The following is a 27,496-nucleotide window of genomic DNA, read 5'->3' as shown; positions in this document are numbered from 1 at the left end:
TATAATGACAGAAGTTTTGTTTGTTCTTAGTATGAGCATATATTGCTTTTAAGTTTTAAAAAAATACTCATCTGGAAACCACAAAAAATAGAAAAGTGATATTGCAGGTTAATGCTACCTGTACTTATCAGCTGTTCCCTTGCAGTATTACTGATATATAAAACAAATACTTAGCATGCGACTCAACCTCAGGTTTGTGAGTTCGAGACCCATGTTGGGCATGGAGCCTAATAAACGAAAGAAAGAAGGAAAGAAGGAAAGACAGATGAATGAATCTGATTTATACCACAGATTTCCCAGACTCAGGAACAGGTAGGTGGCTCCAGGGATAACCTCTGACTAGATGAAGCCAAACATGGTAATTTTACCCACTTTTGCCAGGAATTAAGAACACAGCCTAAGCCAATCAATGCACATCATTCTCCTGGTTAATGGTTCAGGCTTGGACAATCACCTATGTTGGCCCATGAGATTAATGGGAGAGACATGATAACTGCAGAAAGGCCCTCTTTGAACTGCTGGATATAAATGACAAGCCCCAGAGGTGCCTGGGTGGCGCAGTCAGTTGAGCATCCAACTTTTGGTTTCGGCTCAGGTCATGATCTTGGGGTCGTAAGATTGAGCCTCGTGTTGCACTCCGTGCTCAGCATGGAGTCTGCTTGGGACTCTCTCTCCCTCTCCCTCTGCCCCTGCCCCGCCCAACCCCTACATGCACTCTCTAAAATAAATCTTAAAAAAAAAAAGAAAGACAAGCCCAGACCGTTGCTAACAAACATGACTCTAATGGGATTCAGTTTTGTATACAGATGAACAAAGAGATACAACTTCTAGATCAGTCAACCTTTCCTATACACAGCCATTTTCATAAACAGCCAGTTTGATGGAGTTCAGTTTGTAGCTGAAAGCAGCCTAATGAATAAAGGGCTTACTATGTGCCAGGCATCATTCTGAGATCTTTACATGTGGTATCTCATTTAATCTTATGAGGTATATAACTATCACATTCCATTTTATAAATGAAAAACTCAGGCAGGTACACTAAGTAATCTGTTCACAGTCACAGCAAAAGAGCAATGTTAACTAGAGCAACAATCTGAATTCAGGCACTCAATCTCTCTAGAGCTATAGTCTTTAAAGTAAAAAAAAATAATTTATAGTCAAGACAAAAGTCAATGTTCAACGACAGCACAGAGAACGGTATTTTTGTCTGAAGATTTTTATATTGGGCTAAACTCAAACTTTTATCTTGTAAAATCTAAAGATAAAAAAAGAAAAAAAATCCTTACCCTTCTTTTTCTTTTTCTTCTTTTTCAAATCTCCCTGTCTACAAAGAGAAGAAAAACGATTACCATAGTCATGATAAAATATTTATACAGCTTTAAACATGTGCAAAAGAGTGAGCTGGGCACTTTATCATTAGGCATTTAAGATTTGGCACTGTCTTACCAAAGTTAATAAACTAGCTGGGATATTAATACTGGTTAAGTTTAATCAAGCTTCACATACTGTAGTTTTTGGAAAGTCGTTTAAAAAAGAGGATTAGCTTTTTAGTTTAGTTTTCAGATTACATTCCCATACATTAAGTCTATGTAAAAAGAGAAGAAATCTGCACAAGCATGAAAATCTACAATACTATGTTAAGTTACATGTTTGGCAAAACTAGAGAACAGATAACTCGACACTTAGGCAAGAACATGCATAGGTATCATACATGCCAAGACTATCCCTGGGAGGATATGTAAGACAAGTAACATTGGTAGTGACCTTGGAGAGAGGAGAGCACACAGGGATGGAAGAAGCTTTTACTTTCTATGTTTTTATTTTCCAAATCTTGAACCTGGCGAGTTTACTGAATTTTTTAAGTAAAATATTTATTAAGTACACTAAAAAAAAGGGAAGAGGTGCTGAAAGGAGCATGAGAAATAAAACACTTCAAAAATAAGTACTCTGATGGCTATAAGAGGAAGACATCAAAAATATCTCTGTACATAATCATACATGATTATGCCTCTATGGGAACTATGAAACAGTGAATTAAAATGATGACACAGCAACAATCTCTGCCAAAAATTCATTCTACCACGTCATTCAATTGTGAAAATTCTTTCAGGGCATCCTGAAGAATAAGGAATGCAACATACAGTGTCGTACTTTAAAGAGCTTCATCTCTCACCCAGACTATGCAACCGTCTTCTAAATTGTCTCTCTACAAATCACTCTCCAGCCATACCTGCAATTTCCCAAAGGTTCTCTGCCATTTCTTATTTTTTTTAAAGATTTTTATTTATTCATGAGAGACAGAGAGAGAGAGAGGCAGAGGCAGAGGGAGAAGCAAGCTCCCCGCAGAGCAGGGAGCCCGATGTGGGACTCGATCCCAGGACTTTGGGATCATGACCTGAGCCGAAGGCAGACGCTTAACTGACTGAGCCACCCAGGCGTCCCTTATTTGCCTTTGCTCACACTTGGCCTAATTCATCTTCCTCAAAAGTCAACACAATCACCTCTTCCATGAGGTGATTTCCTAACCCCCGACTGTCCCCAGGAAGGACTATATCCCCTGGTGTACTCCTCTATGCCCTGCACAATCCCAGAACATGCAACCTTTATTGCAATTACTGCAATATTTCCTTCTGCGAGACTTAGGTTCTTTTAAGGGCAAGGACCATGACTTATTTTTTGTCAACAACATAGTTTATCTTCAAAAGAAACTAAACCTTTGAGGTGCTTGGCTGGCTCAGTCAGTAGAGCATGTGACTCTTGATCTCAGGGTTGTGAGTTCAAGCCCCATGTGGGGTGTAGAGAGTCCTTAAAAATAAAATCTTAAAAAAAAAAACCAAAAAACTAAAAACTAAACCTTTGTATCCTAAAGTTAGTATAAAAGGCTTTAATAATGCCTAATGAAAATAATGTGAAATTTAAAAGCCTAAAAGCCAATATCTTAATAATTGTCTAAGGAAAAGGAGAGGATTAAAGGACTAGAAAAGAACTATATTCTTACTAATTACTAAACTCTGCTTTGAAAGAGGAAAAAAGTACCGAAAATAATTAAATAGGGGACGCCTGGATGGCTCAGTCAGTTAGGCATCCACCTCTTGATCTCGGCTCAGATCATGATCTCAGGATCTTGAGTTCAAGCCCTGTACTGGGCTCCACACTGAGTGTGGGTGGGGGCGTGGAGAGACAGAGTGGGGGAGGGGAGGGGAGGGGAGGGGAGGGGGAGGGGAGGGGGAGGGGAGGGGGAAGGGAAGGGAAGGGAAGGGAAGGGAGAAGGGAAGGGAAGGGAAGGGAAGGGAAGGGAAGGGAAGAGAAGGGAAGGGAAGGGAAGGGAAGGAAAAAGGAAAGGAAAGGAAAGGAAAGGGAAGGGAAGGAAAAAGGAAAGGAAAGGAAAGGAAAGGAAAGGAAAGGAAAGGAAAGGAAGGAAAGAAGGAAAGGAAAGGAAAGGAAAGGAAAGGAAAGGAAAAAGGAAAGAGGAAAGGAAAGGAAAAAGGAAAGGAAAAAGGAAAGGAAAGGAAAGGAAAAAGGAAAGGAAAGGAAAGGAAAAAGGAAAGGGAAGGGAAGGGAAGGAAAGGAAAGGAAGGGAGGTTTTTTTTCTTTAAAAATCTTAAAAAAAACTATTATGAGGATGATAATGCTTTTTTACCAGAGTTCATAATGACGTTACTCATATGCTGTCACTGATGTATTTTTTGGTAAGTTAGGAAAAAATTTACATTTCAAAAGGCACTCAGAAAGGGAGAAAACGGGCACCTGAGTGGCTCAGTCATTAAGCAACCTGCCTTGGCTCAGGTCATGATCTCAGCGTCCTGAGTTAGAGCCCCACATTGGGCTCCCTGCTCAGCGGGGAGTCTGCTTCTCCCTCTCCTTAACAGCCCCTCCCCACCATTTCTCCTCTCTCTAGCTCTCTCTCAAATAAATAAAATCTTAAAAAAAAAGAGAGAAAACAGTGAAAAACCACGAAAGCCACAAATTTGGGGAAGGGATATATCTCTTCCATTCTCTGTTCATCCCAAGTCTCTATTCATGGAATCTTAAACATTTCACTGTAGGCCTCCACTGTGTTTCTGAGATGGCCACCTGGGAGAAGAGTAAGAATTTGACTTCCTGTAAGTTAATGAAGCTAGCTAATCTTTCCTCCAAATCAGCAAAATAAACCTCATTTGAACTCAGTATAGAATTATGTACTAAATATACATCAAAAATTTACAGGTAAATAAAGTAGGGGACAACCAGCTAATGGAATACTATGCATAAAAAGAATAATATGTCTATACTAAGAATATGGAGAAGGGGAGCCTGGGTGGCTCAGCTGATTAAGCATCTGACTTAGGCTCAGATCTCAGGTCATGATCTCAGGGTCCTAGGACTGAGCCCCGCATTGGGCTCCCCACTCAGCAGGGAGTCTACTTCTCCCTCCACCCCTCACCCCAACTTGTAATCTCTCTAAGAAATAAATAAAATCTTAAAAAAAAAAAAAAGAATATGGAGAAAACTCCCCAACTTAATAAATGAAAGCAAGCTGGAAAACAGGCAAGTACAATATAATCCCCTTCTGTAAAAAAAAACAAAAACAAAAACAAAACCAAAAAGATAAATAAATCCAAGGAAAATATTTCTAAATCACTTCTGTGTGTAAACACAAAGAAGATTCTGAAGGATATACACTCAATACCAAAGGTTAATTTGGGGGTGTGATGGTGGGAGGTGGTAAAGGGGACAAGGACTGAGAACTGGGCATAGCAAAAGAGAAGGGAAAAAGAAACAAGGGGGACTTAAACTTTATTCACAAGGAATTTTCAGAGAATGTATTTTTCATTCCTTATGTAATTTAAAGTCCACATTAGAGAATGTTACAATGAAAACATTACCCTTGCTCCTTTGGCTGACTATCTCCAGCGACTTTTCCACCCTTTTTCCGAATGTAAGTAGCACCAGGAGAATTTTCAAGAGCCTCGACATCTACTTTTAGAGACATACTGTCTGACGAGGGCAGGTGTTTACTAAGGCTGGGATTGAACAGGAGTTCAGGAACACAATATATTCACATATATATGTCTGCCAAAAGAAAAAGTCTTTGTTTTGATGTCCTTTCTCAGAAGTAAAAAAAATGTTCTTAAATCTTCTACAAAATAACAAATTAGGGGTGCCTGGTGGCTCAGTCAGTTAAGCATCTGCCTTCAGTTCATGTCATGATCTCAGAGTTCCAAGAGCAATTCCTTAAGCATTCCTTAACTCAGTGCTGTACTTCAAGATGGGGCTTAATAAAATCTCTATTCCAAAACAACTATCAAACATAGATTTGCTCACTACAAAGGTTTTGACTTGTGGCTGCTCAGCATTCACGACTCCACCTTGGGTTTGGGAGCATACCCCGACTACGGTAGCACATGATCCAAATTTAGCCAATCAGGGCACTGAATCTCTTATCTTCAGTAACTGTTAGGCATGTGATCTAAGACATTTCAATGAGAATGACACTTCAGAGTATTTCACAACTACCCAAATAAAATACATTTTCTTTTTCCTTTGCTGCTGGACTTGAATCTGAAGAGAGATAAGCTGCATCTTGACTTCATTTTTGCTTCTGGATCAAACTGTACCCCAAGTTGGATCTATTACTATATTTTTCAGTCATGTTGACCAATAAATTCTCATTTTTGCTTTTACTAGTTAGAAGAGTGTTCTGTTTGTTGAAATTTACAACAGAAAAAGCCATGGTCAAAATAGGTATTGGAAGGGATCTAGCACGCTATTTGGGAGCTGTCTGGAACAATAATCAAAAGGTCAAAAGGATACGCTTTTGCCTTCTCAGGATCTACAAGTGAGTAAGCAGAAATAAGCTGCGCCAGGGTGTGAATATCTTTTGGATTTTGTCTAAAAAAAAAAAAAAAAAGAAAGTTAGTGAACAGTTAGTGTACAGTTTATGAAAATGGAATAAAAAAGCAAAATAACCTTCTTGTATCAAATAACAGCAATAAAATTTGCATTTTTACATATCCAGCTTTCAGAACTTACTTCCATAGCTGTTCTAGGTCACTAATTGCCTCTTTCTTCCGCCCATATTTGAGTTTGAAGTTTGCAGCTTCTCTTATCAAGGATAAATGAGCAGAAGATTTGGGCTACAGGTTCAATAAAAAAAGGAAGAAAAAACTTAAGCTAGATATCTACCAAGTTTGTGAAGTTACTATATTCATTAGACCTTTAAGATAGACCTATCTATTAAATTCCTCAAAGTTTTATTGAATACACGAAACAACAACAAAAACCACACAAACATACAGGGAGGGAGACAGACAAATTATACAAGTGATGACCAATTTATGAATCTGGATCACAACCTGTATTTTTTAAGATTGTCTACAACTAGAAATATTTCCCCATAATCAAATCTTAAAGATATGTTACCACAGTTCTCAAACACTAACACAGTATTTCCCAGAACACCACTATCCCTCTACTGCCTTTAGTACCGACGGTATATATGCCACCCGTGTGCATGTATATTTGTCAGTTGGATACTGCCTATGCAGAGACTTACACTGGAAAAAATGAAGACGTTCCTCTTCCAGGAAAACATGAGATACAATTATTGCACATATTTATTATTTCACCACTTACTACCATGAGCTCTCTAGCCACTAAAGATGAGCACTCCCATATGCACTCACGTATTATTTTTTGAGATTATACATAAATACACACAACAAACCAAAAAGGCCTTCAAAACCATAACTGAGTTTTGTTTTTTTTTCATTCTGAAATAATTCTTATTTCCAATAGCTTTATTTGGATCTGGTATACTTAAAAAAATTAATTTGACAGTCTAACAGTATTCCATTCTTTAAATAGTGACTTGGAATACTTCAATTCTCATAACTTGAGTTCACTACTGCAGCTTTTTATTTTTAGATAAAAACTTGTCCTCGTAACAATTTACTCCATTTACGTACCTGATGGTTTTGATACCACTGGATGGCTTGCGTGAAGACCTCAATGGCACTATCAATATCCTCTTCATGGCTGTACATAGTCACTAATGCAGATACCTACCCAGCCAAAAGTATAAATTAATGAATAAAATTCCCCCTTCTCTCCCAGAATAAGCTTTTTGAAAATGAAAAAATTAGAAAACAGCAAATAAAAGTTGTTAGGCTCTCTGCCAGTACCAAATTCATCATAAAAATTATTATCTTTCTGGGGCGCCTGGGTGGCTCAGTCGTTAAGCGTCTGCCTTTGCCTCAGAGGTCATGATCCCAGGGTCCTGGGATCGAGTCCCACATCGGGCTCCCTGCTCAGCAGGAAGCCTGCTTCTCCCTCTCCCTCTGCCCCTGCTTGTGTTCCCCCTCTCACTGTGTCTCTGTCAAATAAATAAAATCTTTAAAACAAAAAATTATCTTTCTAGACCATAATAACTAGAAATACCATACACAACAGTGTTTCCCAAATACAAAGGTAGTTATCTATAAAATATCACTTTCCTCTTAAACCAGTGCCAGTTCACAGTTTGTTACTAGTGCATAGCAAGCATAATAGTTGAGAATAAGTGCTTAAAAATTAGTTTATATAATAAAACACTGCTGGGACACCTAATGTGTAATCAGTGAGGTACACACCAGCGTGGCTAAACTCCCATGATAAGTTCTGTCTGGCCTGAGCTACAAAAGGCCAGTGAAAAGCTTGCCTAGTGTGTTTGAGGGATAGCAAGGAGACCCATGTGGCTAGAGTAGAGTGAGAATAGGAGGAGCAACATGAAATGAGGACAGAAAGGAAACAGAAACAAGAAACTGCATCTTTTTTTTTTTTTTTTAAAGATTTTATTTATTTATTTGACAGAGAGAAACAGAGCAAGAACAGGAACACAAGCAGGGGGAGTGGGAAAGGGAGAAGCAGGCTTCCCGCCAAGCAGGGAGCCCGAAGCAGGGCTCGATTCCAGGACCCTGGGATCATGACCTGAGCTGAAGGCAGACGCCTAACGACTAAGCCACCCAGGCACCCCAAGAAACTGGATCTTTAAGAAAATCAATAAAACTGATGCTCCTCTGGCTAAATTGATCAGAAAACAAAAAAGAAGACCTGAATAACCAGTATCAGGAATGAGAGAGGGTCTACAGATATTAAAGGGATAAATAGGAAATACCTGAACAACTTTTATGCCAGTAAGTTCAACAATGATGAAGTGGACAAATTTCTTGAAAGGTAATAGAAGGCCAGATATGAAATTTTAGAAATGAAAATATGAATCTTCAAAGGAGAAAGCATTACCATAATACATTACCAATATATATTTATTGAGTGCCAACTGTAAACAAGCTGTGTTAGAGGATACAGACGCGAATAAAAGCCCTTGTTCAGTGAATGTACACACCAGCGACAGCATTAGTCTCTACTTTGAAATAGATGCTTTCACAGCTGTATTGGTGATCTAAATCATCACAGAAGTAAAAACTAAATTTATTGGCCACTATCACTAAATTTTTTTAACTCAAAATATCACATTGAAGACATGATAAAATAAATTAGACTAAGAAATTCCCTATACAGGTTTTAGGTTATTTAAGGTTGGCTTTTAGTGATAATGTAAGGCTTAAATAGTGCGTGGCATATTTGCCTAAATAATAAACCAATGCACAGCAGAACACAAAATGACATTAAATGCAGACCAGTAACTTATTTTAACTACTACTCCTACATTATGAATAAACAGAAATTAAATACAAAGAAACATCAAACATACCAACAGACTATAATTCTGCTACTTTTTTAGTCTTATAATATTTTAGTTATAAACTCACCATGCCTGGTTTATGCTTTAACTCTTCTATGCTTCTCAATATCAGACATGCTTTGGATATATTACCTTGAGAGATTAAAAACATTATCATCATCACACTGAAGAAAGCATATTATTAAAAAACAACAACAAGAAATTTAAGTCCTATTTTGTAGTATCTCCAAATACTTAAGCTTTGTGATCTTTGGGATAATGGTCCCAAGAAACAATATACCTTGCTTACACCCACAAAGAAAGTTAATGGCAGAGATTCTACCAGAAAAGAAGTCTCCCAACTCCCACCCAGTCTGTTGAGTTCTCTTTCTCCATTTTCAGAATGTAACTTAAAGGACACCCCTACCCTTAAAGACTTTAAAACATGTTACTGCAGATATGAGTGCAATGGAAAATTTCCTAGTGTCAAAATACGATTTTCTACTCATTGTAAACATCAATAATGTAACCTTCCAAAGTCTTTAAAAGCAAAATAGAAACCAATGACAGCTCTTTCTTAGTAATTTTAATAGGATAAATACTCCTCCCAAAAATAAACTGAAAACTGGATAAGGAAAGAAAATAAGATGGGAAAAGGAAAAAGAAATAAGAGAGGAAGATAAGGAAATGTGAGAATGGGTAATATTATGGGAGACCAACAGTGTTGCTTTTTTTTTTTAAGGTAATCTTTACCCCCAATGTGGAGCTCCGAGGCTCAAGAGTCGCATGCTCTACCAACTAAGCCAACCAGGTACCCCAAGACCAATAATGTTTCTCAACCTTGTTTTTATTACTGAACACTAAGAAATCTCATAAGACTTTTTTTTTTTTCTCTAATTGTCAAGTATCCTGATCATTACCCATGAAATTTTCATTTTGGCCATCATATCTGTAATTTTTTTTGGCCACCCACCAAACAAACGATCCCCACCCCCATGTTGAGAATGCATGGTCTACACCAGAAATACAACTTCCCATGATGGAAATGTCTTTATCTATGCTGTTCAACTAGCCTCATGTGGTTATGAAGTTTCTATGTGGCTAGCACAAGGGAGGAACTGATTTTAACAAATTTCATTTTAAAGTTAAAATAGCTACATGTAAATAATGGTTACCAAAAGCTCTAGACAATCACTCAAGGCTAGTTCAAATCATGGCCAAAAACCACTAGCAGTTTTCTGTAAGATTCAAAAATGTCAGTTTTCATTAAATTTCCCTGCCTCTTTTCCCGCTAAGATGTGGGTCATAAACTATAAACAAAGGATAAATGGCTAACTTAAGAAAGCTAAATGCAAAGTAACCCTTCTTTCATGCAAATACTAGCAAGTGACAGATATAAGCATTTCTACATATGACATACCCAGAAAATTTAAGTACGGTCTTTTGAAACATAGGAATCCTTTGCTTCTACCCACTTTCAAGGCATAGATTGAGAATTATTCTAAAAATTTAAGAATAACCTGATAAAAGGCTGTTTGAAACAGTAATAATTATGCTTCATCATTATGCAAAAAAAATTTTTGCAAAATTTTTAAAACCACATAGTTCACAACTACTTCAGAAACATTTCAACCACGTTTCCATTAAAATGATATTTTAATCATGATGAAATAATTATTAATACCTTGGGAAATCTTCAGCTGTGCCATGGTCAGCTTAATTTCAGCTGCATTTTCTGGATGCTGATCTGAAAACTCCTAAAATGTTTTCAGTTGGAGAAAAAAAAAAATCACAATTCACACAACTAACTGCACACAGTTCAATTATCACTTCTACACAGAATTTAAAATCCAGTTTTAAAATATTAAAGTTCTGGTTTCAGGTCAAAATTTTAATTCTGGAAAAATTTTGTTTCCCATTTTGTTTAAAATTATGCTCTGAGGGGCATCTGGGTGGCTCAGTTGGTTAAGTATCTGCCTTCAGCTTAGGTCATGATCCCAGGGTCCTGGGATGGAGCCCGCATCGGACTCGCTGCTCAGCAGGGAGTCTGCTTCTCCCCTCCCACTCCCCCCTGCTTGGGTTCCCTCTCTGGCTGTCTCTCTCTGTCAAATAAATAAAATCTTAAAAAGAAATAAAAATAAAAATAAAATAAAGTTATGCTCTGAAAGTGTAATGATATCAAGTTCCAGGAAATCACTAACAGAGAAATAATAATTAAGATTACTACATAGTTCTGTTTGTTTAAATAAGATACTCAAATAGATGCTGTCTCCTTACTGAGGATCCCTGCTAGGCAATTTTGCCCTTCAGGATGGTCCTAACTTTACCCTGTTCAACTTTTCAGGGTATTGTACCCTCAGGAATTTAAAACATGTAATCTAACAGCTGATTTAGGATGATAAAAACCAAGTTAGTATCTTTGTAATTGTCTGAGGTTTTGGACTGGGACTCATTGGAAAATACATTATTGGAAAAAGAGGTTAAGCATATTCTGGCATTATAAGCCTAAAACAAACCTTTAACTCATCCTAAATTGATCTCCAAATGAAAACCATTCTTCAGGTTTATGGTAAACATTTACTAATGCAAACTTTTTTTTTTTTTTTTTTTTTTTAAAGTAGGCTCCCAGTGGGTGCCTGGGTGGCTCTGTCCTTAAGCGTCTGCCTTCGGCTCAGGTCATGATCCCAAGGTCCTGGGATGGAGCCTGCATCTGGCTCCCTGCTCCGTGGGGGGCCTGCTTCTCCTTCTCCCACTCCCCCCTGCTTGTGTTCCCTCTGTGGCTCTCTCTCTCTGTCAAATAAATAAAATCTTAAAAAAAATAAATAAATAAAGTAGGCTCCCAGCCCAGCGTGGAGCCCAACACGGGGCCTGAACTCATCACCCTGCTATCAAGACCTGAGCTGAGATCCAGAGTCCAACACTCAACCGACTGAGCCACACTGATGCCCCATAATACAAATGTACATAAAACAAAGCTGTAGCTCAAGAATTAACTAAAGTGACACTCTGGATTTTGTCTACTGGTATGTTACCTATTAGTTTTCCCACTTTATTTACAAGTGTGTAGGCTATTCTAATAAAAATGAAACAAGGATGCAACTACATGACACCTCATTAAAAACTCAAATAATTTCTTTACCTGAAGCAGTTCTATTGCTTTTGTGTGCTGCTTTTCACGGCAGAGCTGGGCAGCTTGGATTAATATAGGCAGGAGATGCTCAGGACTTTGGGACTGTAAACTGGCAGATATTTTGCGGCACTGTTCTGCCTAAAAAACAGTATTTCCCCCCACAAAAATAAGCTGGTTAATGCAATTAAACATTAAGTGAATAACCAAAAAGAAAAGGAAGGGGTGGAAGGGGAAGGAACTCAGCTGAAAGACAATAGTGAAGAACTATCTAGGGTAAAAGAACTGGTTTACAGTATCTATTTTCAATTTTCTCCTGTAAGATTTCCATTTACTGAATTTAAGCTATGAGTTACAAAAGCATTTAGGGAAGGACTAGTTCTTTCAGTGGGGGGGGCAGAAGGAGAGAGAGAATCTTAAGCAGGCTCCATGCCTAGCTTAGAGCCCGATACCCAACATGGGCTCAATCTCACAGCCCTGAGATTATGACCTGAGCCGAAATCAAGAGTTGGATGTGTAGAGGCGCCTGGGTGGCTCAGTTGTTAAGCATCTGCCTTCAGCTCAGGTCATGATCCCAGGGTCCTGGGATCGAGCCCTGCATCAGGCTCCCTGCTCCGCGGGAAGCCTGCTTCACCCCTCTCCCACTCCCCCTGCTTGTGTTCCTTCTCTCGCTGTCTCTCTGTCAAATAAAAAAATAAATAAAAATCTTAAAAAAAAAAAAAGAGTTGGACGTGTAACCCACTGAGCCACCCAGGTGCCCCGTGAAAGGACTAGTTCTAAATATTAATTTGGATGCTTAAATTCCAGAGTTTTGTTTAAAAAATGAAAATACAAGTATCACCCTTTGCTTAAAAGCAACAAAATGTATAGGTATTTCTTGCTAAAGTATTCAAGAATAACTTAGCTCAGTTCTAAATAATAAAAATGTTACTAACTCCTACTCTCCCACTGAAAACCTCTGCTATGGAAGAGTATGAAATCTTTAGAATTAATGCATATTAGAATTAGAATTGACCTCCTTAGCATTTATAATTATGCACAAAATAAAATGAAAGACAGATCTTAAACCTATAATCCCAGTTGACATCTTCGATGATTTCTACTTTAATTCAGAGAGATTAGAAATAAGATAATGAGAACAGTATCTCATTTACAAATGTGAATAGTGTTCTCGTCCTCTTAAAAGACAGCTGTAGACCTTTACAAAGAATTGAGCAAATTACTTAACAAAATCTGATATATGACATTCTGAAAAATACATTGGTATAAGACAAAAAATATAGAGATTGAACTGTTACACCCATTATGCCTCATATGCCATACTCCAAAAGGTTTAGCCAGAGCAATGAGAGATTTGTTACCTACCTGGTTTGTGTACATAGCAAGTAAAGCTTTGTTAAATTCTATAGCTTGCAGCTGTTTCTTAGAAAGCTTAAACTCTACTCCTTCTGCATTGGTTAATTTCACCTTCTTCTTGGAGTCAAAGACATTTTGGTCCTGAAAAAGAAAAGTTCATTTGCCATTAACAGCAATCTCAGACTTTACTCTTTTAACATTTCAAGGCTTTATTCCTCTTCCATTTAGTTATTTTATACACAAGAGAGCTTGGAAGATAATACATCTGCCTGGTTAGGTTGTTTAAACCTCTAAGATGCATATAAATTTGTCCTGGGTTCTTGGTTTTCTTTTGATTTATCCTTCCACTATTAACTGCTTGTTTTGAGCTTTTTGAAGAAAAGTACTTACAGATAGAACAAATGAGGACTACAAAGATACAAAGAAATCTGGAATCTACACACTATGCCCTTTAGAATTTAGATGACAAATGAGGAAAGTTAATTCTTTCCTCTTTGAAACAGTCATTATGTAAGCAAATCATTAAAATTCAGAAATAGATTCACACCTCTTTTGAAAGCATTTTTAGCAAAAAAATGCTACTGTAACATAGCTACTGTTTTTCTTTTCCTTAAGGTCCTTCTCACCTAGGCAGTAGCTCAAAGAAGCTCAAATTCTCAAACTTCTGTGTGCAGCAAACACAATGTTATCTGCCTTAAAAAAGTCCTGTTAAGAATTACAGAATGTCACATACCGTTCTAGGAAGACAATTAAATTACATGCATCTTGAGAAAGACAAACTGAGCAGCTGAATATCTACTGCATGCACAGTATTCTAGCTTTGTAAATAATATAACTGCAAATAAGTGATACCCTATTTTTTTTTTTTAAAGATTCTATTTACTTGACAGAGAGAGACACAGCGAGAGAGGGAACACAAGCAGGGGGAGTGGGAGAGGGAGAAGCAGGCTTCCCGCCGAGCAGGGAGCCCAATGCGGGGCTCGATCCCAGAACCCTGGGATCATGACCTGAGCCAAAGGCAGATGCTAAAAACTGAGCCACCCAGGCGCCCCAATACCCAATGTTTTTTAAACCAGATCTTCTACTAGTTTGAAGATTAAAAGAATAAATCTAAAATAAATACTTTTTCTGAGTGTGAAGCTTCAAACCAAAGTAAAATTATTTTAATGTACAGCAAAAAACTTTCATATAAATCCTTTTTTTTTTTTTAAGATTTTATTTACTTGAGAGAGAGAGAGAGAGCACGAGCTATGGAGAAGGGCAGAGGGAGAGGGAGCAGCATACTCCCCGCTGAGCAGGGAGCCCAATGTAGGACTCAATCCCGGGACCCCAAGACCATGACCTGAGCCGATGGCAGACACTTAACCAACTGAGCCACCTAGGCACCCCTCACATAAATCAATTCTTAAGAAACCAGATTTCTAGTTGGCTCTCCTCTGTACTATTTTAATACTTCAATTCATCTTGCATGCCACTTAAACTTTGCTATCATGGCACTTATTCAAAAATTTGATTTTCGGGTGCCTGGGTGGCTCAGTTGGTTAAGTGACTGCCTTCGGCTCAGGTCATGATCCCAGAGTCCCAGGATCGAATCCCGCATCGGGCTCCCTGCTCAGCGGGGAGTCTGCTTCTCCCTCTGACCCTACCCCCTCTTGTGCTCTAAGTAAAAATTAAAAAAAAAAAAATCTTGGCTTTCAAGGCCTTTTGGTACCATTCAATCTAAACTTTTAAAAATTTTTAACTAGCATGTATGTATCCTCTTAACTTCTGTTTTCTCTTTCTTCCCATAAGTATTTCTCCATATGTTCACCTGCTTATGCTGTTTTTTAACCCTCAAACCGTAACCCTCTTTTTCAAGGGTCAGCTATAAATTTGCCAGGTCAGAGATCTTTTCTTTCACCAATACTGCAGTTAAAAAGTAAAAAATTTAAACATGCACAATTTTTTCCAATACCAAAATGAGACTTTTAAATGATGTAATTATTACGACTGAGTTTCATATTTCTTTTGCATTATCTATTGAATCCAGCACTATTTTGAATAAAAAGTCTGTTGACTATCCCTCTCCTTCTGTGATCTCTCTTGTTCTCACTCTCTCTCAAATACATTTAAAAAAATCCTTTAAAAAAAAAGAGGTGCCTGGGTGGCTCAGTAGTTAAACATCTGCCTTCAGCTCAGGTCATGATCTCAGGGTCCTGGGATCGAGCCTCCCATCGGGCTCCCTGCTCAGCGTTGAGTAGTGTCGAGTCTGCTTCTCCCCCTCCCTCTGATTTCTCTCAAATAAATAAATTAAAAAAAAAAATCTTAAAAAAAAAGTTTGGTATATAATGACAACAAGATTAAGATATCTAGTGTTGGGCACCTGGGTGGCTCAGTTGTTAAGCGTCTGCCTTAGGCTCAGGTCCTGATCCCAGGGTCCGGGGATTGAGCCCTGCATCAGGCTCCCTGCTCCGCAGGAAGCCTGCTTCTCCCTCTCCCACTCCCCCTGCTTGTGTTCTCTCTCTCACTGTCTCTGTCAAATAAATAAAATCTTAAAAAAAAAAGATATCTAGTATTTTACACATTCTCCTTGCCATATCACATAAAAAGAATTTATCCTCACCAGCACTTCAAATAATTCACAAACACAAGCAAGTATATAATGTTACTAAGATTCAAATGCCAGAATCAATTTTTAAAAACCTAAACCATGCCAAAGGCCTGCAACATCCTATAACTACTACTCTCTCTAGTGCTATTATCTCAGCTCTGGAGACCCTCTGAATTTCTGCTATTGGAGGAGGGAAGTACCATGAAGGACTCTGGAGTCAAGTGACTGGAATCTGAATCCAAGTTCTACCTCTAACAGGCTGTGACCTTATACAAATTACTTAACTCCTTTCAGCCTCAGATTATATTCCTACAAATCGGAGGCAAGTACTGCCACCTAAAAATATAATTGTGGGGGCGCCTCAGTGGCTCAGTCGTTAAGCGTCTGCCTTCGGCTTAGGTCATGATCCTGGGGTCCTGGGATCAAGCCCCGCAGCAGGCTCCCTGCTCCGCAGGAAGCCTGCTTCTCCCTCTCCCACTCCCCCTGCTTGTGTTCCCTCTCTCGCTGTGTCTCCCTCTGTCAAATAAAATATTAAAAAATAAATTAATTAATTAAAAAAATATGATTGTGAAGATGAAATACGATAGCACTTGAAAAATCAGTTTATCAAAAGAAATCAAATGTTACTTTTCTTATTTTCTACTGATTTCAATTTCAAATCTGAAAAGTTCTATTAAAACAATGTTCTAAATGGTGGTTAATTTTACTAGTACAGTACTCTTTAGGATTGTTTATATTCATACTTGTAATATTTTACATGTGGCTTTGAGGGTGGGCATGTCTCCCTTCCCCCAAAATAAAAACCACTAGAAAGAAAAGAATTACAAATAGAAAACTTGTACTCAGGCTCACTAGATGAAAATGACACATAAAACATGCAGATGCTTAGTATAAAGTCAAAACAATTTATTTTTCAATATATAGATTCTCCACATTATTATAAACTGGGAAAAGGGTAAGACAGTCCAGAGACTGTAACTGGCAAAAAAGTTTTATGACCTGAATATAGCTTGCAGAATCATCATTATGAAAGTTAAACTGTGATTGTGATTTTGCTACAACTGGACTGTGTCATGGAAAAAAGAAGTTAACCTAAGATGAAGCTAAGGTAATGTTTTCAATGTAAAATATAAGTATAAGAAAGCAATGGATATCCCATACCTTGTTAATAGTAATGATGTTGTTTGCAATCACAGCTAGCAATCCCACATCTGTTGGCCTGTGAACAACAAGCAACAGTCAAAAAGAAACAAACCTTTAAAAAGAGACTTCACCCCCTATAAAAGGCATTTCATTTTAAAAACTTACTTTAGTTTTATTATTTGATTGTAAAGTTGCAATGCCTCCTCTGTACGACCCTGAAGCTGCAGAATATAGGCCATCTGCCCATGAATGATGGCCAGTTCTGCCTGTGGGTCTTCCTCAGTCCCATCCTAAGAAGAAAAAGAAACTTTTTTTCCCTTGTAAATTTTCCAAATCAATCTCCATATTTACCAAGTATTCCAAACATTCAAAAGGTACACAATCTTAAAGACAACATCATTTTCAGAAAACTTCCCTTAGAATCAGTTTGTTAAAATTTAGGAATATGATAAAGTGATTCCAAAAGCAAATTACTGTGTAAATAGATGAGCACCAGAAAACAATAAAAGATTGGTGAAAAGGCTAACAACTATAAGGATTCTGTAATGAAACTACTTCATAACTAACTGTCTTTAAGACAATTGGAAATCATGACTGTTGGATTATTTGTGGTTCATTTAAGAAATATGCATGGGATTCCTATGAAAGGACCCGTATTCAAAGATCTGAGCCTTGCATCTAAGAGAATGAATTTATATTAATATAAATTTAAAATAAAATATATATGGCATATAAAAATTCTGGTATTGTAATTTCCCAGCCTAAGACTCCATCAAATAATTTATCAAGAGGATTTTTACTGTGATTATTTAATAAATCACCACCTATTCCAACAAGTCAATAAATACTACAATGAAGTGCCCTATAAATTTATATTAGTCAGAAGTATAAAATTTGGGTTTAATAACAGTGGAATACTTACAGAATCTTCTGATAATGAACGGCGGCAAAGATCTATGGGGAAAAAATGGTTTTAAAATTAATATTGCAGGGTAACTCCCATTCCTTTCACCATTCTGAAGAGCAAGAATTAAATTCTTGGGCAGAAGATTTCAAGATAATTTTAATAACAAGCAAATTTGGAAATTTATTATTAGCATTAACATAAATAATAATAAACATTACATAAATACCATCAGTCCCTGACTATTCTAGCTCTCTGGCATTTTTCTTTCATTTGTAATCTCTAGGTTAAAAAAAAGTTTTAAGGGCATTTAAAAAATATAATGTAACAAATGTTGATTGCAAAAAATCAATGACAAAAAAGTAGTAAAGACAATAACCCCACCACCAAGAGACAACCATTATTAGCATTGTCATTACTATTTTTTAAATGCAAATGCACAGCTGCTTTTAAAATGGAAGTGTGATATATGATATTCTACATACTATATTTTGAAACCTTCCTTCCCCATTTAATATATTGTGGACATCTTTCTATTACAATAAATATAGATCTACATTATTTTTTTGAAGTCAAGGCTTTTTTTTTTTAATTAATTTATTTATTTTAGAGAGGGAGGGAGGGAGTGAGGGAGCGAGGAGAGAAGTAGACTCCCCGCTGGGCATGGAGCCTGATGTGGGGCTAGATCCCAGGACCCAAGAGATCATGACCTGAGCCAAAACAGAGTAGGACCCTTAATGGACTGAGCCACCGAGGTGCCCCTAGATCTACATTTTTAAAGACTGCATGGTAACCTATTTTGTGGTCATGGTAAAACTTAGGCAATCCTCTTATAGGACAGAACCTCATGATGTTTCTAATTTTTTTCTTATGACCATCCCTTCAAGTAGCACTCATAAAAATACATATATGAATTTATCTAGTTATTTCCTTTCATTTATCTAATTATTAATTATTAATTAATCTAATTACTTCCTTAAAATGAAATCCTTGGATCATGCAAATTTTAAATCCACCACACATCACCGAACTGCCCACTGCAAAGTCAGTATTACTTTTACACTCAAAACTTCCATGTATAAGAATGTCCTTTTCCCACACCACTGTCAATACTGGGTATAATCAAGAAATTATAATTCTCAAACATACTTTTCTTCTCATGATGCTCCAACTTCCGCTTTTATTTTAACCTTCAACATTAAAACTTGACCCTGCTTCACCTTTTTTTCCTCCCCATCACTGCAGTCCCTGCATCACTTTTATAGCTTCCAGGGAAATATGTATGCAGAAGAAAAGTCTACATCTTTCTGGAGTTGAAACCAAACATAAGCTAATAAGACTATTTTTCTTTTTTTTTTTTAAAGATTTATTTTTTATTTTTATTTTTTTAAAGATTTTATTTATTTATTTGAGGGAGACAGAATGAGAGATAGAGAGCACGAGAGGGAAGAGGGTCAGAGGGAGAAGCAGACTCCCTGCTGAGCAGGGAGCCTGATGTGGGACTCGATCCCGGGACTCCAGGATCATGATCTGAGCCGAAGGCAGTCACTTAACCAACTGAGCCACCCAGGTGCCCTCTTTTTTTCTTAATTAAAGCTTCAAAGCATGTAAATGTTATATATGAAAACATACTAAATGGAGTCAAAACTGTGCTTGAATAGTGTTACCAATATAAATGTAGCGTATGTGCACACATGCACATACACACATAGGCACACTGATTATCACTGAACTTGAGTACCCTAGTTTAATAATGATAACCAATATTTATTGGATGCTTATGTTATATGCCGTGTACTGCTGTAAATGCTTGATGTTAACTCAATTTACATTTAATACTCACAGTAACTTATTAAAAAGCCTCCTCAAAAATAAGGCCTGGTATGGATGAAAATGGACATGTACTCTGGCTTAGGGATTAGAGAGAAATAGGTGAGACATGCTAAAATGCCAAGAGAAAAGCTAGACAAATTTTGAGAAATTCCCACTGCATCAGTAATTTCCAATTATAAATCTCACAAAAATCAAATTCAGTTTTTGGAAATTCTGTTTTCAGTTATATGCACATTACAGTTACACATAATTTCAATAAACTTCCAACCTTCAGCTTTTTGTAGGATCTTCATTGCTTGGCTCAGCTGGCCTTGTCCTATCAGAGCACATGCAGCATTGTAGCATAGTTCGTGTGTCCCTTCTTGGAGGCCCAAGTTCTCCTGTCATGGAGCAAAATACCAGTCAAACACTAGATAAGAATATTGTTTCAAAGCTGTGTGGGTACACAGAGATACTCACTGGAACCACTTTTTCCCAATTGCTTTGAGCTGCAACAACTGCTGAAAGGTTTGTTTTTCTCTCTTCATCATAATCATCTTGGGAGTTTCGGACAAGATCTCTATACACCGCTAAGCATTCATCATAGCGTTCTAACCGGTATAACTAGGGAGACAAACACCAAGTAAAAGATCAGAGGAGAAGACATATATAGTATTATGTCTCAAACATCATACAAACCCTTTTTTGAATCACTAAGTAGGAAACCATATTCAGCATGATACGGGCAGTCAACAATTTTTCCAATTTTTCAGTTAGTTCTGTGTGCTACTAATACTTTCAAAAACTTGCAATGAATGAATCTCTACTATACTGTAGATTTGTAGTCATGATTCAGATAGAAGTCATTGTATTTACCTCCTTCCTGAGGTTAGGGAAGTGCCTAAGTGGGTTTTGAAAGAAAACATTTCCAAAGAAATCACCCTGCTACCTAAATCTGACTTACAATGAAAAAATTTTCCCACCCACAAAATGATTGTTAAGCCCCCGTGAACAGGAACAAAATTAGACATTAACAACAGGACTTAATATTTCCTAAGAGTTCACTATATTAAATCTTTATTTCCTTTTCCCAGAAACCAGCTAATATAGGGTTAATAATCAAGTACACAAAACATAATCCCTGCTTATTTCATTCAAGTTGTTCTCAAAGGGCAATAACAACTGCCACTCTGGGTAAATTAAGTCAAGTCAACTTTATATGACAGAGACTAATGCCCTTCATCAAACTCAAAATGCTGGAATTTACCCTAAATTTGCCCAGCTTACCTTAAAAGTTCTTTGTAAACCTACAATCCATGAACTTGTCCAAATCTTTCTCCAACCTGTACATATTATTAAACTCTTACTATCTCTTGGAGACAATACATTTATTACATTATTTGCCCTTACTGACATTTTAAAAATCTTTAAAAGGGTTTTGTTAGTTCTACTAAAACATTTGTCCTCTCATCATTAATAGCTTTATTTTTACATCAGGCTTAATTAAATGTCTCAAACCCTTTCAGAATAAGAGTTTTAGGGAATTCATAAACTAGTTAAATTCATCCAAATTCTTACTTATCACAATTTACTTTATTTTAACCTTAAAACAAAATGTGTTAAAAACTAGAAATACAATTTCAAAACTGTGTAAGTATATCCCACTGGCCTTTATCTTTCCAACTACCTCACCAAACTGTTTGTGTGAAGATCAAGAAAAGGGAATATGTTCAAACCTCATGAATTGGTTTGGTGGCAAGTTTTGTGGAGCATCAGGATGGGCTGAGGTTCCTCATCCCTGCTCCTCACTACAGGTACAGTCATGCCCACTCAGGATGATTGTCAACATGAATTTTAAAGCATTAATTACCACTTGTCCATAAAGTTCCTTTAATTTGTCTGTCTGCTGATTGGCACTTTCTATTGTCTTCAAGGCATTCTCAATCCTGTTCAGCCTATACTCACAATATGCCTTCTCAAAGGAAAGAGAGTTACTGAAAAAGAAAAAAAAAATCTAATTATTAGCTAACACTGCAGAGCATCCATTATATGCCAGACACTGCTGTAAGCACCTGATCTATATTAAGTCATTTAATCTCCATTAACAACAGATGAGGAAACTGACAAAGTGTAGTACCATGCCTGAAAATCAGTTCACAAGTGGCAGAAAATATTACATCCATTTCCCTTGCCTCTCTTGCTTTCATGGATATTCTTTGAAACAAACATTTAAGAATGAAATCATGAATCAGCTAAATAACTAATTGTCTTAGATAAAAAAACAATCTGAACACTATTTTATTTTTTTCAAGATTTTGTTTTTCAGTAATCTTCACACCCAACATGGGACTCAAACTCACAACCCTGAGATCAAGAGTCATGTGCTCCACCGACTGAGCCAGCCAGGTGCCCCTGAACAGTATTTTAAATGGGTTATTACAGAAGTTTCTTAAATCTACTAATCAAATAATAAGCCATATAAAGCTGCTTTAAATGTGTTCAAAAAACAAATGAATAGCAAAGGAAAGGTAACTAAAACCTTAAAAGAACATAGTACTTGTAACCAAACAACTGATAAACACACAACAATAAAAACATTACCTATCTACATTGACAACTCATCACATTAACGTGACACTTGAAACTCATTTTGGAGTTTATTTATTTTTAAAGATTTTATTCACTTATTTGACAGAGGGGGAGAGAGCACAAGGAGGGGGAGCGGCAGGCAGGCGGAGAGGGTGAAGCAGGCTCCCCGATGTGGGGCTCGATCCCAGGACTCTGGGATCATGACCTGAGCCGAAGGCAGATGCTTAACCAACTAAGCCACTCAGGAGCCCCTCATTTTGGAGTTTTAACCATAACCCATGAGGAAGAATGTTTATCAAGCAAATGACAATATCCTTTATTTACCTGCCTAAAAAAAATTATTTGAAAATCTCCCTATGTCACAAAATAACCAAAATTCAAGATACTGAATTTTAGTATAAAGATGTTTACTAGAAAGTAGTGTCCCCTTTACTTCTCTTTTATTTTTACTAAAGTTTTAAAATTAGTTTTCAATCTTTCTGTATAGATATGGCTCAAACTCCCCCCAATACCAAAAAGGTATATGCTAAGAGGTTTTATTCCCAGTGCTATTCACATCTATCCTGCTCTCCTTTACCTCACCAAACAGTGACTTTTATTCACTGTTTCTTCACCTAGTGTTTGTTTTTGCAAATACAGGAAAATACACATATAAACTCTTATATCCTCCTTTTCTTATACAAAAAGTATACTATATAGTTGTTGACCTTTGAACATGGGTTTGAACTGCATGAGCCCACTTACATGTGGATTTTTTTGAATAAATACAGTATACCATCTTAGATGTATTTTCTCTTCCTTATGATTTTAATATCATTTTCCTTCCTCTAGCTTATTCTAAAAATATAGTATAATACAAATAAAGTAAAAATATGTTAATCAACTATTTATGTCATCTGTTAGGCCTCCAGTCAATAGTAGGCTATGAGTACAGTTTTTGAGGAGTCTAAAGTTATACACAGATTTTTGACTACGTGGAGGGTTGGTGCCCCTAACCCGAGATGTTCAAGGGTCCACTGTACACTGTTTTTAACTTTATAAGCCAGTATTTCATTAAAGAGTAAATATGCTGCAAAAAACTTTATTTCAATACACATTTCTTTTGGGGCTTAGGCATAACTGTAAAGAAAAATCATATTACAGTAAAAATTTAGAATATAAATTCACATTTCATGAAATGATAAATGAAATAAATGAAAAAGATTAACAACAACAACAAATGCTAGATATTCTAAAGACTGCTAAAGAACTCTGACACGGAATGATCTTGACCTAAAATCATACTCACCTCAACAATTCTCAAAGGAGGTAGGCATGGAGGTCAGCGAAGACTGCCACACCATCCTGAAGGCCTCTACTTATACATCCCTACCCTACATGTTCCTCCCTCTCTGCCTTTTTTTTCTTTAAACTTCTGAGTTGTTCTCCTTATGTCCTCCAAGAATTCATTACATTTATGACCCATATCCTTCAGCAGTTTACCTGCTTCTTAGTGGTTCAAAGGGAAGACAGAGGTAAACAAAAATGCTCCCTAAGGCAGAAAAAAAACAAAGATACTATTACTCCTGGGCGCCTGGGTGGCTCAGTTGGTTAAGCGTCTGCCTTCGGCTCAGGTCATGATCTCAGGGTCCTGGGACAGAGGCCCATATGGGGCTCCTTGCTCAGCAGGGAGCCTGCTTCTCCCTCTGCCCTGCTGCTCCCCCTGCTTGTGCTCTCTTTCTGTCAAGTAAATAAATAAAATCTTAAAAAAAAAAAAAGGTGCTATTGCTCCTTCCAGTTTCAGAAATACTACTGCCAAGCAAAAAAGGTAAAAAAATCACTGAATAGTGAGGAAAAAAAAAACCCATGGAAATGTTTATAGCTATGGTAACCATTATTTCTAATAACAGCACAAACAACTAACTGAATCACTTACTTGGCTAATACTTTAGTGTGAGTATTGATGACATTCAAGGCTTCCTTGAAACTTCCATTTTGGATAAGGCATACCACTTTACAGTGTAGGGCAGTTACGTCATCCTTGTTGATCTGCAGTACTAGAGAACGATTTTAGGGAAAAATTTTAAAATCCATTCCCTTCTCACATTTTTACTAAATTTTCCCACCCCCTGCTTCAAGAAGCTACATTTTATTGCAGCAACAATCAGTTGAAACATTTAAAAAAAAAAAAAGACCGATCTTCATTTTTAACTTAAGAAGTGGCAAAAGGACAGTTATAATTTAGTAAGATTTCCAATGAGAGATTCCCAAGATGCTTGTAGCAAAAATAAATTTTTTAAATAATGAAATAAAGAAGAAAGGAGCTATCTCCTCCAGCTTTTTCACCTTAGGACACATGCTACATCCTACGTATTTCCTTAGTTCACCAAGAAAGAAAAAAGTTCATGTAGAATTTGGAAGCAAATGACTTAGGTTTGAATACAAGCTTGTCGTTAGTGTCTTTAGGTCATGGGCAAATCATTTCACTGCCAAATATCAGTTTTCTGATCTGCAAAACTAGTATGAAAGTTATAAAAAAGATTAAATGAGAATACTTTAGAAAAATCTGTAAGCTGTAAAGTATACAAACGCAACTTATTTTGCTGGCAGTATTTCCAAAAAACCATTCAATATTTCCCTTTTCACCTAAGACGACCAAGCAAAAGAGGACAGGGAAAGGCTCAGGTGGCAAAGTTTCAAAGCTAAACAGCTATTCAGTGTAAAAATGACTACAATCACTCCCCTTGCCCCTGGGTAACATTAGGAACCCAATTCTGTGTAAGAATCATATAAATTTTTACCAATTAAGAAAATATGTATTGTTCAACAAACTGAAAAAAAGTGATTAAATAATTCCTGCAAATACTTAATACACTGCTACTGAATAGCAATGGTTGCAGGTTCGGCCAAAAGCTAAAGTTAATTCGAAACAAGTTTAAGAATAAAATTAACTCTAATCAGTAGCTATTTTCCTTAATGTCTGAAATAACCAAAAGTGCACTGTGGCATAATCACTTCTTTTTACATTAACAATAGGATATTGAAGATTACATAATCCTGTATGCTACTGACATACTTTGTATGTTATTGCTTTAAACTGCCAAACCCTGTCTTGGTAATCACTTTTTCGAATCTACCAAGTACAGGCTGCATCTTCAGTAAAGAAGAATTTACCATGACAGAGAGCATTAAAAAACAAAACAAAACAAACAAACAAAAAAGCAAGACCCTATTACAGCTACATAGTAAAGGATAAATGAATATAATGAGTAAACCTCACACCAAAGGCAGTTGACTCAAGATTTACCAGTTACGGGGCAAAAAGCCCCCCAAAACCGAAAAACAAACAAAAAAAAAACAGGCTAAACTTTTCTTCCGACGTAATTTCAAATGTTATTTCAAATGTGCTCTCATACACACATTTTCTGATCTAATGACACTGGAGAGAGATTTTATCTATGAGACTGACAGGCCTAACATCCATATCCAGCCCTTTTCCCTCTCCGGAGTCTGTACGGCTTCCACCTTGTCAGCACCAGCTTCTAAACTACGTGTCCCTAGCAGATTCCTCCCTCCGATGCGGCAGAAAAAGCTCCCTCAGCAATACTGTATTGATCACTCCTCTAAAGGGAAGGAGAAAAGGTGGTGATGTGAGATATTTCCGAATTAAGGAGCAAAAACGGAGTCGGATAAGAAAACAGTTTGAAAGGGACGCATGGAGTTACGGTCTCTTTAAATTCCACTCTCGCTACCCCGCGGTGGATAAAGAGGGAAGTACACGTGGCTCTAAGCAACCCAGGACCTTGGGTTCATCAGGTGGAGTAGAAGGGCTGCAACCCACGCCCATCGGGCGTTCGGGGCCCCGTGCGGCGGGCGGCGATCTCCGATCCCCGCGTCTACTCGGAGGTGGACGCGCACGCCGGAAGGAGGCCGCGTCCTCCGTGCGGCCTGGGCCCGCCCCAACGCCCGCCCCGACACTTACTCTTGTTGACGGTCTTAAGAGCGCGCGTGAAGTCACCGTTCTGGCCATAACGGTTTACTTCACTCCAGAGCGCAGGCACCGAAACTCCCCCGCCGCCGCCACTCGCCATCTTGGAGGCGACAAGGGAAGGGGCGGGACGACCTCTGTCCCGGAAGAGGATTTCGGAGGTGGCCAAGCGGAGGAGGAAGCCGGTGGTTGCTAAGCGGTTTGGAGTCGGAAACGCCCTTATCCCTGAGTCTGTGTCGGAGATCGTAATCTTAGCGATGTTAGCTAGAAATTTGCGTGGATAGATAGAATCGATACACCTTACCTGAAACTTGTCTGAAGGAACGAAGTGTGGGACCCTGGGAGGGGGTTGAGAAGGGGTTCACCAGATAGTTTTGGCTCAAAGCAGCCTGTTTTTCTGGGGCTACCGCTGCTGGGGAAGCAGCACCCTCTTCCTATGAGGCGGAGCTGAATGACGATCTGTGGAAGAGAATAAGAGGTCTATAGGGTGGTAAAGTACCAACTAGAAGCCTTAGGGAGCCCTTTGAAGGAGAGTGGGGAGAGAGACGGCTTCTCTTTGCTGCTGGAGAATACTTCATAGAGGAATTGTATTTGAAAAGCATCTTGAAAGATGATTTAGGAAAACCTGAGGTTGGGTCTGAGTAAAATTCTAGAAGAGAAGCGAATATGAGGAAAGGCACAGAAGAAAAAAGAACCAAGTGCAAAGCACGTTTGATGAAACCCTCTTGGCTACACTGTGAGCTCCAGTTAACGAACAGTCGGCAGTAAGGCCAAAGGACGTGTAAGCGGTGAGAATGCCCAGGCTCAGTTTCTGGCTCTGCGACTCTACATGTCTGACTGTGAGCAAGTTATTTATCAGAGTCCCAGTTTATCCGACTGTAAAATAGGGAAAATATTATTATTGTTCGGGGGATAACAGATTTCGTGCATCCTGGCATTTACTGGCACTCAATACAAAGACATAGGTTTAGGATTTTTGTAAGAGCTTAAATATCAAGATACGTTTGAAGGTCAGAACTAAGTACCTGTTGAGTGCTCTTAAAAAAGACAGGGCATTTTATTGAACGCCTCTGCAGACCCAAATATTGTCAAGATCCTACTAATTCCTGCCATTTCCCCTCTCTCTCCCAGCATTCTATTATTTTTATCCTTCAATATTTCTGTACCTGGTTCCAGATTTTAAAAATTACTTCTTTGACCTTGCAGACTAGGCAACATTCCCCATTACTCTCTAACACAGCTCTGTACTTCTGAACACTCATCGTTTGAAGGCTATCTCTTTATATGGACTATCATTTCCATGAGGC

The 27,496-nt window shown here is 37.7% G+C and overlaps 1 protein-coding gene across 1 annotated transcript in view; it reads right to left on the bottom strand.

The window, feature by feature from the left end:
- The window catches only part of SRP72 (signal recognition particle 72), a 31,101-nt gene extending 4,763 nt beyond the window's left edge, over positions 1-26,338 (bottom strand). The window contains exons 1-17 of the mRNA XM_027599233.1: positions 26,184-26,338; positions 24,138-24,258; positions 21,504-21,627; positions 20,114-20,257; positions 19,923-20,034; positions 17,840-17,871; positions 17,083-17,207; positions 16,936-16,993; positions 13,194-13,325; positions 11,841-11,969; positions 10,386-10,458; positions 8,790-8,854; positions 6,948-7,043; positions 6,013-6,116; positions 5,794-5,871; positions 4,866-5,003; positions 1,287-1,324 (exon numbers count right to left, since the gene is read on the bottom strand). Coding sequence (XP_027455034.1) covers positions 1,287-1,324; positions 4,866-5,003; positions 5,794-5,871; positions 6,013-6,116; positions 6,948-7,043; positions 8,790-8,854; positions 10,386-10,458; positions 11,841-11,969; positions 13,194-13,325; positions 16,936-16,993; positions 17,083-17,207; positions 17,840-17,871; positions 19,923-20,034; positions 20,114-20,257; positions 21,504-21,627; positions 24,138-24,258; positions 26,184-26,292 — 1,678 coding nt within the window. The 5' untranslated portion in view covers positions 26,293-26,338. The remainder of the gene's footprint in view (positions 1-1,286; positions 1,325-4,865; positions 5,004-5,793; positions 5,872-6,012; positions 6,117-6,947; positions 7,044-8,789; positions 8,855-10,385; positions 10,459-11,840; positions 11,970-13,193; positions 13,326-16,935; positions 16,994-17,082; positions 17,208-17,839; positions 17,872-19,922; positions 20,035-20,113; positions 20,258-21,503; positions 21,628-24,137; positions 24,259-26,183) is intronic.
- Between the last annotated feature and the right edge of the window lie 1,158 nt (positions 26,339-27,496).

The sequence above is a fragment of the Zalophus californianus genome, chromosome 2 (genome assembly GCF_009762305.2).
Source record: "Zalophus californianus isolate mZalCal1 chromosome 2, mZalCal1.pri.v2, whole genome shotgun sequence".
In the NCBI taxonomy this organism is placed as follows: Eukaryota; Metazoa; Chordata; class Mammalia; order Carnivora; family Otariidae; genus Zalophus; species Zalophus californianus.
The sequence above is the reverse complement of the archived record's forward strand: the minus strand, read 5'-3'. Positions and strand labels throughout refer to the sequence as shown.